We start from the raw sequence: 13823 nt of genomic DNA on the forward strand, positions 1-13823 counted from the left end.
AAGTAAAAAAAAAAAAAAAAAAAAAAATGAACAAGGACATTTTCAAGGTAGTCAGCCTGAAAATACTTTATTTATTATTCGTTTATATTAAAAGAAAGAAAAAGATAAAACATTTGATTTTAAATCATCGCAAAAAAAAAAAAAAAAAAATTATTTTAAATTTTTTCCTATTTTAAATACGGGAGGGAAGCGGAGAGGGGGGGGCGAGGGGAGAAGAAAAAATCGTGACAAAAAATTATTATTATTGTTAAATTTTTATCCTTATGTTATAATAAAAAAAAAAAATTAATGATTTTATGAGTAAGAAAAAATTATGGCTCCTCGTTATTTTTACTCCCCCAAAATAAAAGAAAAAAAAAAAAAAAAACCGAGAATCGGAAAATCCAATCCGAGACGTAGTAGGTAGAGAATATTTTTGAGGAAAAAAAAAAAAAAGAAAAAGAAAATTAATAACTGAATTACCTTGAAAATATGTTTACGTCAATTTAAATTTAAATTTTAAAAATTTGATATAATATATTAAATTTTTTTTTTTATGTTTTACGTTATAAAAATTCGAACGAAAATTTTTAATTACAATTTTTTAACGAATAATAATAATAATAATAATAATAATAATAATAATAATAATAATAATAATAATTGTTATTATTCTAAACAGGTACGAGCAAGAGATTATTTAAATAAAAATATTTTTTTAACAAATCAGTTTAATTTAAATTAAAAATTCCCGTTTAAACTTGAACTCGCGTTTATTATTATTATTAATAATTTTTTTGTTTTTTTTTTTTTTTAATTTTAAACGAGTTATCAAATTTCTATTTTATGTATATATTAATTTTCCTCTACTAAAAAAAAAAAAAAAAAAAAAAAAAAAATTTCCGTGTAGTATTTTTTGATTTTTTTAAAATAAATTCAAGGGCACAAACGGAAACAACCTCCCATCATTTAAAGTGATAATAATGATAAGAAGATATTTTAGTATTTGCGCAAATGCGGAACCGATTCGAAGGGGGGGGGGGAAAGGGGGAATAAAAACCCTGAAGAAAAATTAAAATTTTTTTTTCTTTTTCGTGGATTAAATTAAAATTTAAAAAAAACAGATCGAATCGAAAAATATATTAAATATATAAAAATTTGTTTTTTTTTTTTGTCATCATAAATATAAATTTAAAATTCGAAGGCTTTTAAATGTTTAACTTGAAGGTTTTTTTTTTCTATATTTAAAATAATATTTACGAGATTTAATACGAGTAATAATAATAATAAATAACAAGGTACTCAACTAATAATATATCGAAAAAATAAAAAATAAAATTCTAAGAACCCAACTAATTTTACAAAATAAAAATATTTACATTTGAAAACTTAATAAACAAATAAATAAATAAATAAAAGGGGAAAAAACTTAACGAAAAATTTGTCGCACTTTTAAATAATTATAAACAATTCGAATAAATATTAAAAATTCGATTGGAAACAAAGCAGAAAACCATAAAAAATTATTTAACGTTAAGAAAAAAATTTTTTTAGCATGACCTCTTGCAAGGATGCAATGCATCGGTTTACAATTGAAAAAAATAAAATAAAAAAATGATCCGTTAATTGAAATTGCAAAAGGAAAAAAATAAAAATAAAAAAAATAAGAATTTTTTTTATTAATTTAACGAACAAAGATCGAAAAGAAGAAGAAGAAAAAGAAGAAATGAAACAAGAGGATTGCAAGGCAGGTTAACAACCTGAACCAGGTTATGAGAGCTCAATAGACTACCTTTAATCGAAAAAATCAACATGCACTCTGACTCAAATTAGTCATTTCTAGACATGTATTACGTTGGTGGTACCGATTTTCCAACGCCTCATACTATTTATTCTTCGGGCAACGACTTTAAAAAAAAACCAAAGCAATAAAGAAAGACTTGGTTGAAATTACAAAAAAAAAAATTTTTTTTTTTCCTTATACTTTCGGTTCTTTTACTATATTCATAACATTGTGTGTTCTTCTTTTTTTTTTTTTACTTTAATTTAACGCATAATTTAATTTTAGTTATATTTAAAATTTTAATAAATTTTTCATAAAAAATGTGTTAAAGAAACAACAACAGCAAAAAAAAAAAAAAAATTATAATTTTGAATGACTTTTTTGCATGTGGAATTTAAATTAATTTTTATATATATATATTTGTTTACGTGACTACTTTTAAATTCAAAATTTATTTAAATATTTTATTTTCATGTTTTTTAGGCGCGAAATATAATAATTTAAACCGTTAATAATAATAATAATAATAATCGATAATTTCTAACAAATTGTAACGTTTAATTTTCATTATAAAAAAAAAAAGCTCAGAAATTTCTTTCTTGAAGCAAAAGAATTATTTAATGTAATTTTTTTATGAATATTTTTAAAAATCATTTAATTATAAATAAGTTAAAGCAAAATTCAAACGATTTTGATTTCGCACCTGTTTTAAGTGTATATAAAAGGGGGGAAAAAAAATTTTTTTTTTGTTCAACCATAATCATTGAACCAGCCCCTTTGAATTATTTTTTTTTTGTAGCATTAAAAATATTAAAAAATTGATTTGTTTTTTTTTTTTTTTTTTCAAATTAATATCGTTTAAAGCTCAAAAGTTTAAATAAATAAAATACTGTTATTAAAAAACAAAAATAAAATGCCACGCCTGTTTAGAAAATCTTTTTGTTGTAGAAAAGATTGAGTTTAAATAAATTCTTTGTTTTCGTTACCTCAGTTTATTAATATTGTGAATTGCGTGTGGTTAATCGATATAATTTTTTTGAATAATGAAAAAGAAAATGGTAATTTTACAATAGCATTAATCAAATAAAAACACAGTAAAATAAAAATAAAAAATAAAAATTTACAAGGAAAATATTATCTTACTGTATATCAGAATGAAAATATTTCAACAAGAATATATCAAGTTTCTTTAAAAAAGAAAATTCTATGTTGTTCTATATATGACTTGAAAAATTCAAAAATTTTACTCATATTATGCTCAACCCAAGTGTTCCCTTAATTTATAACTCTTGCATTCAAAGCTAATGTTTGCATATTTCTTTTTTTTCAACAAAAAGTATTATATACTCATAGTATTATGTATACATAGTATGTATACATATAAATATACATATACATAAATAAAATTATGTATATTATATGCATATATATATAAAATAAATGTACATGTATATATATACACATATAAAAACTCAAATTGTGATAAAAATTTTAAACACTTACTTTAATAACGGGTACAAGTCTCGAATTAAAATGTAGCAGCTTATGGTTGATAACTACAGTTATTCAATCCGTTAAAATTAAGCTTGTAATTTTAAATAATTGCTTACCTCTGCAAAAAAAAAAGAGAAATCATTTTCATAAGCCATTATACAAATCCAATGTAATTATAAAATAATGTTCATATTAATGTAATAATTTTAATTTTTCGTTTATATACATATAAACAAATATTATTTTGACTTTTAAAATATTTACCAAATACACAATTTAAATAAAAGTTTGTTAAATAAGAAGAAAAAAAAAAAAAACGTCAAACATTATGTATTTATCCGTTAATCTAAACGTTTCACACCGCTTGACAAAATGGCGTAAAATGACGTCATCATTTATAAAGTTGAATTTTTTTTTTTTTTATAAACGTTTTAAGTAGCTATTGACCCACCTGTTATAAAATTGTACGTAAAAATTAATCAAATAACGTGAGAATACATTATTGCAAAATAAAAAAAAAATCGTTACGTTGACGATGTTTTCCTTGAGAAAAAGAAAAAAAACTCTTGTTTAAAAAAAAAAAAAAGTTTTGAAATGAGTTATGAGCGCATGAAAAAATGTTTGACAAATTTAATATATTGTTTTTGTATTAAATAAAATAAACTTTTATTTAGAGTTTTAAAAATTATTTACGTTGTTATTTTCAAAATATTAAAAATGAAAATGCCTTATTTTTAAAATTAAGTTTGAAAAAAAAATAAGAAAAAACGTTAAATAAAATTTCATTTACATTAATGTAGTTTAGGCGTTCAATTTTCAAACGAAAATTAACGGTTCTTTTTTCGATGACTGAATTTTTTATTACAGTTTTTGTTTCTACATCGTATAAATCTTTTCTTTTTTACAAAACACGCACGCACAAACATAAATAATTTCAAATTTAAATAAAAAGAAAATGACCAGCCAAATGTAAAACAATACATTTTAATCAACCTTGAAACAATGAGTTTTGGTTACATTGTTACCAACCTTAAGGCGATTTCAAACGTTTGACTTTATGTTGGTATTTTTATAATTAAAATTAATAATTTGTCGCCATCATATTTTTAACACATAAATTGAGGCATCCATCGTTTTCTAATGCCCAAAATATGAGTAAATTGTTAAATTTCCTTCGAAAAAAAGAAGACTCATATGAAATTCAGTTTGATGAATATTAAACACCCGAGGCCTTGTTCTATTTACTATCAAATATTATCATCGTCAAAAGGCAATCAAAATTTTTCAACGATCTATGGAAATGAGATCAATCATAACCTTTTAAGGCATTTGTTTAAATTTATGAAAAAAAAAATAAAAATTGCGCGTAAATCATCAGTTTACGAAATGTGTTAACAGGTAAGGAAACAATCTGTCAAGGTTTTTTTTTTTTTTTTAAATATAAAAAAAAAAAATCAATTTTTAAATGAAATAATTTTTTATTTATATAGATACTATGTACATAATTCACAATTTGTTTTTTTTTTTTTCATTTCGTTTTTTGAGCCTAAAATAATTTTTTTTTTTTTTGTAAATAACATTTGGTCCCTCAAAAAACAATGTTTATTTTTCTTTTCTTTTTTTTTTATAATCTTAGTGTCAGTCAATAATTTTATTTTTTACACAGAATTAAGATAATATACAATTAATCCCATCACAGATTTTTTCTTTTTTTTTTTTTAAATTCAAAGAATTTTTTAAAAAATAAAATGAAATCAAATGACACTTTCATGAACAAGGTAAATTAAGTTTTTAGCCATATTTTACTTTAACGACAAAAAAAAAAATAATAAAAATAAAAATAAAAATGAAATTAAATTAATTATTATGAATCACAGTTGGCATTAATAAAATTATACAAAACATATATAAGAATAATATAAGTATTGTATAACAGAACTGAACAAAAAAAAAAAAAAAAATTACCTATATATATTACATAAATAATAAAAAGTTTAAAAAAAAAAAAAAATCAGTCTGCAATATAATAATAATAATAATAGCCAGGAAACTTTTTGTTATCCTTATTCATGAGTTAAACATTGCCAAACAACTTGTTTCGTAACAACAACAAGATTATTTCAGCAATAATTCAACTAGAGATAATTCGTCACATATTTAAAAAATTTACCATACAATTGCAACCTTTTAAAAAAACAAATAAACAAATGAAAAAACTTAAGCCAAATTTTTTTTTTAACCAGAATAATTAATTTTCCTAACTAATTGTTAAAAAAAAAAAAAAAAAAAAATTGGCAGGATTTGTGATTGTATCACTCTCTTAACCCATACTGATTAATGCTATTGACTCACAAATAAAAAATATAATGTAAAAATCTAAAATCTACTAAATTCTTATCACTCTAAAAAAAAAAAAAAAAAAAAAAAAATTTTAATATATTTTTTTGATTTTGGCAGGATATCGAATCAACTATTAAAAAAAAAAAATAATAAAATTATTTAAATAAAACTTCATTTTCCTGCATCGTTACTTGTAAGTAGAAATAATATAAAAATTAATAATAATAATAAAAAAAAAACATGTGAGACTTGATGACAGGAATTAAAAAAATTAAAACATAAAAAAAAAAAAAAGTAAAAATAAAATAAACAAATAAAAAGAATCGAAAGAGATCACTCAAATAGTATGTTTTCTGACACTTTAAATTTTTTTTTTTTTTCATCGCATCTCATATAGAATTTATACTGCTGCTTACATACCATAGCTGCAATTCTTTACATTTATATACATATATATATGCATATAATCTATACACAAATATTTTTTTGTAACCATACTCTCTCTCTCTCTGTATTTGTAAAAATTTAAAAAAAAAAAAAAATTAGGATCCCTTCGGAGCATGTCACATTTTTTTTCTCGAGTCACAGTCACATTTCACTGTTTTTTTTCCTTCTTTCCATTTTTTTTAATTTTTTTTTAAACATTTCAAGCAGTCATTGTGAGAAACGCACATGATGAGTCAGAGTTTAAATGTTCTTTAGCTTGAGCTGAACACAAATCTGGTGTGGACATAGACCTTGTTAAATTTGTAAAACCAGTTTCGAATGAAAAAATAGATACCAAACTAGTGATACTGTCAATTTCCATTGTATTTGATGGCTCGTTTTCGCCATCGCTAAGATCACTAGCTGAATTAGCCACTTCAGCTAATAATGTCGCTTTTTCACTGTCAGTAAGATCTATAGGAACGGGATCTGTATCCTCATAAAATTTATCACTAAATTCACTATTCTTAACCGAGTTTCTGCACTTTTTATTTTGTACATCATCATCTGATTCCCAATCGGAGAAACGACGTTTTCTAGACGACGAGCACTTTGATTTATCTCCACATAGTAAATTATCACACGACACAGATTTATCCAAATCCAAATAGGTAAATGCATCAGGTATTTGATTTTCTTTGTCGTCTGAACAATGGCTACAAGGCGGTAACGGATTTGACATTTTTAAACGATCTTCACCCGGATCTTCTGCGGTTAAAGCGTCTGAACCAGCTTCTTCCGCCGTTAATGCCACCAAATTGTCATCATTGTAATCGTTTTGTTCGGGGATTTCGTTATGATTGATTTGGACAGGCGGTGGGGGATTAAAACTTGGTTTTCCGTGAACTATTTGATAAGCTTTTTCCATAAAAATATAGCGTGCTTTTTGCAAAACTGTTGCAACTAATAAATTTCGATGTAAACTAACCCCCCCCCGTTGTGTTTTCGATTGAGCAATTTTTGTTAACGAAATGCTAATCAACCTTTGAGCATCGGTTGCCATTTTAAAAAAAAAAAAAAAATATTATTTAAAAAAAATTTAATAAATATTTAAAAAAAAAAAAAAAAAAAATTTCAACACAATTGTTTTTTTCTTAATAGTCTTTTTTTTATTTAACTTATAAATAATTGATAAAAAATATAATATAAAACAAAAATGTATCCTTATGGATAATTAACACTAATTGTCACTGTCAAAGGTTAACCTCTCCCACAACTTCGCGACAAAACTTTTTTCATCTATCCTTCTCAAATGAAATTTTCGTGATGACTGACCGTGCGTACGTGTCACACGCCATCCCTACCTACGTACAAAAATTGATGTAATTGTAAATAATTTCACTCGTCATAAGCTTAACATGTAAAATAATATCTTTTATAAATTATTGTAGTATGAGTAACTTTCCGTTTAAATGACGTCACGGCCTATTTATTTCTTCATCACTGAACAACGACCTTCGCGTAATTTCATACATTCTCCGAGACCGTTGTAAACAATAACAAACATTTTGTCGCCATCTTACGAGGTAAATTGTAAGTTATGCTAATGGCCGGAATCTCAAAGTCATTGAATAAAATTTTTATATAGTCATATTCATGGAATTTTTTTTATTAGAGAGATATTTATTTTTATGATTTTTTACAACTAATTTACAATTATTTACACCAACCTGTATCCTACAGTAGTCTTTATGAGGCTTAAAAAAAATTAAAATATGTTATTTTTCTTTTTTTATTTTCGAATGCTATTTTCAATTAAATGAGGTTAAGTTTGCCTCTTACAGTAATAAGTTTTAAACTTCAATTTTTATTTGTGATGCTGATTTAACGATATCACACAAATTTATTATTTTTACATTAGTTGTCTATTAATTAATAAATTATATTCAAAAAAACAAGTTTTAGTTATTATTAAATTATGTCTGAAAGATTATAGTATTATAATTGCAAGGTGCACCATCATGAATTTTTGATAATTTTTTTAAAATTAGGTATTAACTACAGTTATTAATAATAATTTAATTTTTTATAAAATTAATTTTTAAATTATTTTTTTTTTTACGTAATTTTTTTTAACTAGTTTTTTTTTTATTTCAGAAAACGATTAGAGAAAAATAAAATTATTTTATAAAATGACAGTTATAAAGTATTTTACTTTATTTCCATTCATTGCTAGGTTGTATTATGCCAAGTTTAAAAGATTATCATTATTTTTACTTGCCATACATTTAACATTATTAATAAAAGTTAAAATAAAGACATTAAAAATTCAAGGAATACATCATAAAAAATTTAAAAATTTAATTTTAAAAAATAACTATAAGTATAACTTCAAAGGAGACATTCGGAGTTGTGCTTTAATTAGCATTAATACATTAATAGCACTTTCTATGAAAAATATGTCATGGATCAAAATTTTAAAAAGTGTTAATAAAGATGAATCAGCAAAACAAAATGAAGAAAGTGATTCAAGTTGGAAAATATTAATGCCACCTGTTTCAAATGCAATAAATAATTGTAATAAAAATACAGATTATTATGTGCAATGTTTATGCTTATCAACCATCTTGGATGATTTTATTTTATACGTAACGGATGAGAAATTATTTAACGTATCTAAGATGAATAACAATGAATTTTTCGAATTAGTTAAAGATGTTAAAGTAGAAAAACTAGAAAAATATTTTTATCCAGAAATAGCAAAATCAATTTTTGTGTCTGAAATTACTTCAGCTTATGATTTACCACCAGAAGATGCTGAATACATTTTAACAAAACATTTTGAAAAGCCTCGTTTGGTAAGACTAAATGATGTTTTTCGAGTTAATGTAAAAAAACATATAAGTAATTTAATTTCAAATGTCTGCAATAGAAATCATGTTTATTTCAAGGTAAGAACTTTCAAAGTGTGTGAAACCTAAAGTTAATCTGTGATAATATAATTACATAATTTTTTTTAGATCATAAAGATACCTGAAAATTCGGAAAATCAAGTTTATTACGTTATGAAAGATTATTCTAATTTATATTCGAATCCTTCTGTACATGGTTTTTTGCCACAAATAAATGAAAAATTTGTAGAACCAAATATGTATAAACAAGGCCTTACTCTTAGTATATGTCCAAGTGGCCTTATGAAGCATTTTAAATATCTTAAAACTATTTTCAAACCGTTTTTATTGAAAAAAAAAATTCAATTAAAACCAATGTTTTTGCTGAGTGGAGCCAAAGGTTCTGGAAAAAAAACTACTCTTGAAGCTCTTGCTTTATCTTTGGGTTTGCATTTAATTCATGCAAATTGTTTCGATTTTTCTGGTCAAAATTTAACATTTATTAGTGGGAAATTCGATCAAATTTTTTCAAAAGTGAGAAGAACAGTACCATGTATTCTTCATTTACAAAATATTGAGGTAATTCATGACTTTAAAATTTTTATTTTAAAACAAAATAACATGTATTATATTTATGTGTAGTAGTTTTTAGGAAGAGATGCAAATTATCAAGAAAATGTAAGATTGATTGATATATTCGAAAGAGAAATAAAAGAATTATGGGAAAGGAAATCATTTTTGTATCCCGTTTTCATTGTCGCATCCACAACATTGGCGGAAACTGATTTAGTTCCTAGTACAGCAAGATATTTCATTGATACAATTAAATTTGAAGTTTTAAAATTTGAAGAGACTTATCCAACGTTAAAATGGCTTATTTTTAGTAAGAACATGAATTGTTCGTCGGATGATTTGGTAAAGGTAGCCGAAAAAATTAAAGGTTATGTCTTTGCTGATTTGGCTTTATTGGTAGACCATGCGATTCGTATTAAAACTCAAGAATGTGATTTTAGCGAATTTTCAAATAAACTTTTACCGAGGCATTTTGAAAAAGCTTTTGGTAACTTGGGTCTCTCATTTTGAATTTTAAAAATCATCATCATTGTATCAATTTACTGATATGTTTTAAAAAATTTTTTTTTTTTTTTAGCACTTATGGACGATGCTTATTCTCATTTTATTGGAGCGGCTAGAGTACCCACTGTTAAATGGGAAGATATCGGAGGCCTTGCAGATTTAAAAGAAGAAATAATGTTGACTTTAAATTTACCATTAAAACATCCTGAATTGTTTACCTCTGATTTACGACGTTCGGGAGTTTTGTTTTACGGTCCTCCAGGAACTGGAAAAACATTATTAGCCAAAGCGATTGCAACCGAATGCAATTACACATTTCTTTCCGTAAAAGGACCCGAATTAATGAATATGTATGTGGGTCAAAGTGAAAAAAACGTAAGAGAAGGTAATTTTTTTAAATGTCTTGATGTTTACTTAATTAATTTATTAACTGTTTAAGATTATCTAAAAAAAAATTTTTTTTTTAGTGTTTGATAAAGCTCGAGATGCAGCACCCTGCATAATTTTTTTCGACGAATTGGATTCATTAGCTCCTCGAAGGGGTAAAAGCGGTGATTCTGGAGGAGTAACCGATCGAGTCGTTTCACAAATGTTAGCCGAAATGGATGGATTGGATGACAACAAAGACGTTTTCATATTGGCTGCAACAAATCGTCCTGATTTGGTAGATCCAGCATTGCTTCGACCGGGAAGATTCGATAAAATGTTTTACGTTGGAATATGCACCGACGAAACTTCCAAAATAAACGTTTTAAAAGCTTTAACTAGAAAGTAAATACAGCTTCCTTCACAATTTCGATTTTTTTTTATCGATTATTCTCGAACAAATTTTCATTTCAGATTTTCATTAACGGAGGATGTTAATTTCAATGAAATTGTTAAATTGCTACCCAAAGACATCACGGGCGCCGATTTGTATTCGGTCGTATCTAATGCGTGGTACGCATCGGCCAAAAGATACGTAGATGCCATCGAAATCGGTAAAAAAAAATTTATTTATTCCGCCATTAAATTTAAATTCGTTATAATTAATTTATAACTTGTCGAATAAACGTGTGAGCAATTTTTTTTTTCAGGCGAAAATCCTTCGTTGCCTGTTTTCGTTAACAGCGAAGATTTCAGAGAAGCCATCGAACAATTTATACCATCGTTAACAGACGAAGACATTGATTATTATGAAAATTTTAAAACTTCTGAAAACAGTTACTAACTCACCTACGACGGCCATAAATAAATAAATAATATCAACGTTATCCAATCATGAGAATAAAAAATAAAATTGAATTATAATTTAAATTAAATTGTAATTCTTTAACGTATTTTACAGTAATAATAAAATAAGTAAAGGAAAATTTTTAATTTTATTTTCAAGTCAAGTCAAAAAAATTAAAATTTTTTTATTTTTTTTAATAAAATAAAATTTAATCATTACATTATTTATATACAATTTAAATTTTTTTTTTCAAGGGAAAAAATAAATAATGATTTTTTTTTTATTTTTTTTTTAACACCGGTTACTTATTAAATAATAATAATTAATAATTTGATTGTTTACCTACAACAAAAAAATTAAACTTTATACAAAATTGATATTAATATCATATCGATACCGTTCACAATGAATTGAGATCAAAAAAATTATATGTAACGAAAATAAATATAAATTTGAAGGAACATTATTATTATTATTATTATTTTTAAAATCAATGCAATTGAATTGAAAGACTTATATATATACAAAACATAACAAAAAGAAAAATCAGTCAGTAATATTGAGAGATGATGGCTTACGAAAAATTAATGAAAAAAAAAAGAAAATTTTTTTAATTGTAATTAAAATAATTAATTAATTAATTAATTAAATTTTATAAAATTTCTCAGTTTTCATCACAATATATAAATAAATAAATAAAACTATTATATTTTAATTAATGGGAAAAAAAATTAAACGTATCAATTGCATTGTTTTATTTTTTTTGACCCTGCATGAAATAATTCGTTATGTAACTATTATTAATTTATTTACAATTAAGTTATCTACCCATTTATTTATTTATTTATTTATTTTAATAAATGATTTAATGGATTTATATTTAAAAAAAAAAAAAATTCCAGAAATTTTTTTTTAGGGGGTTATATAATCATAAATCTTAACATCGCGGATTAATTATTATTATTATATTAATGAAAAAAAAACGAAATTACCCCGCGAAGATATTTACGCCATGATGATGATTTTTTTTTTATTGTAATCAAAATTTCAGGTTTATTATATTTCAGGTATTTACTGCAAACCGAAACTTATATATTTTTGACACCATTCTCTTGCTTCTTCTCGATTTTGACAACACATTGGATAAACGACGCTTGATTTAGTTTGTTTTGCACATTTTTGACAAAGAGTTTCTATTTCGTCCTGAAAATTAGTTTAAAGAAAATTTAGTCATATAATTACATAATGATAATAATAATAATTGGAAGAAAATTTTGTATTATTGTAATAGGTACGTTTAAACAAAACGATCTTGAGCCGATTTTTTTTTTTTGTGTGCATGTAGCCGACCTAAATTAATAAATTCGTACTCAATTATTTTTTATTATTGTAAATTTTTTATTTGTTTTAAATTGCATTTTTGAAAAAAAAAGAAAAAAATCATAAAATGATTTTATACATTTTTTTTACCGTTGTTGTTTGCTGGTGTTTTTCGCGTGTTTAATTTTATCAAAATGGTAATAAATAAAAAAATAAAACCAATGAGGAAGTTTGAACGGATCACAGCAATTAGCCTAAAATTAAAATGTTACTTGACGATCGTTTCACTCCGATAATGTTTGTTTTTTTTTTTATTAATTAATTATTAACTTTGTGTTTTTATTTTAAAATTTTAGCTGATGACTTGACATGAAAAATTCACAAAAAAATACATTTTGAATGTTTTATGTTTTTTATTTTGAACGTATAAGTGTAAAAATGTCTTTTTGTAACGTAAAACCTTGATTTCAACTAACTTATTTTACATTTTCGCAATTCAAAAATTAAAAAAAAAACTCACTTTATATTTATTATTTAGTTTTTAATAACCGATTACAGAACAATCACTGTACGACGCCATTTTGAGCGGTTTTAACAACAAGGGGAAAATTGTCGAAAAAAGTTAAAAATATTTTGTTGTGAGAATTCGTCATTTCGAACGCGGTAAATTTTTATTGTTTACATACTCGTTAAATATTTCTCGTCTAAACGTATTTTTTATTTTTTATTATTATTTAACGTCAGAATTCGGTTGTTTTTGTTGTTTGTTTCATTCGAAAAAGATCAATTTCTTTGTAAGTAAAATTTAATGTGCGATTAGTCATTATAACCGTAGTATTATTATTATTTTTTATCTAGACTCCTTGACCGCGAAATTTCAATGAAGAAAATGGCGATTTTAAGTAGGTCGTGAACTGAGAGATTTACGATTGAAAATAAACATAAATTTTTTTTAATTAAATGGTTTCCGTTGCTTCCGTGAAGGTTTTCTTTAACTGATATTAAAATTTATATACCGGGGGTCTTGCGTGCGGTACAAAATACATCAAGGTCAAGGGTTAAATATTCTTGGTAAATATTTACTTGTAAATATACGTTTTTTTTTTTTTTTTTTTTTTAAATCTAACAACAAAATCTAATATACGATAAAATAAAAAAAACAAATCAATAATAATAATAATAATAGTATTTTTTTGTTACTTACGCTTAAATCACAATCCGTTTCACTTTTTGGTATCAAACTTTGAAAACTCGACCACATATCATAAGGTTTACCATATGCCAAATTTTGTTGCATCAT

At 24.1% G+C, this 13823-nt stretch overlaps 3 protein-coding genes across 3 annotated transcripts; 1 reads left to right on the forward strand and 2 right to left on the reverse strand.

The window, feature by feature from the left end:
- Positions 1–6242: 6242 nt before the first annotated feature.
- Positions 6243–6950, reverse strand: Phum_PHUM111070 (uncharacterized protein; the record flags this gene model as incomplete). Its single annotated transcript, XM_002424073.1, has 2 exons — positions 6243–6511; positions 6545–6950. The coding sequence occupies 2 exons, from the start codon at positions 6948–6950 to the stop codon at positions 6243–6245; spliced, it is 675 nt and encodes a 224-aa protein (XP_002424118.1).
- A 1531-nt stretch (positions 6951–8481) lies between these two features.
- Phum_PHUM111080 (transitional endoplasmic reticulum ATPase, putative) lies at positions 8482–11200 on the forward strand (the record flags this gene model as incomplete). Its single annotated transcript, XM_002424074.1, has 7 exons — positions 8482–8880; positions 9043–9492; positions 9559–9973; positions 10064–10375; positions 10458–10761; positions 10831–10970; positions 11067–11200. The coding sequence occupies 7 exons, from the start codon at positions 8482–8484 to the stop codon at positions 11198–11200; spliced, it is 2154 nt and encodes a 717-aa protein (XP_002424119.1).
- A 1074-nt stretch (positions 11201–12274) lies between these two features.
- Positions 12275–13823, reverse strand: Phum_PHUM111090 (uncharacterized protein; the record flags this gene model as incomplete). The annotated part of the gene is made up of 2 exons (XM_002424075.1): positions 12275–12406; positions 13728–13823. 2 exons carry the CDS (start codon positions 13821–13823, stop codon positions 12275–12277), a joined length of 228 nt encoding a protein of 75 aa, XP_002424120.1.

This window comes from Pediculus humanus, genomic scaffold (assembly GCF_000006295.1).
Source record: "Pediculus humanus corporis 1103172107458 genomic scaffold, whole genome shotgun sequence".
Lineage (NCBI taxonomy): Eukaryota > Metazoa > Arthropoda > Insecta > Psocodea > Pediculidae > Pediculus > Pediculus humanus.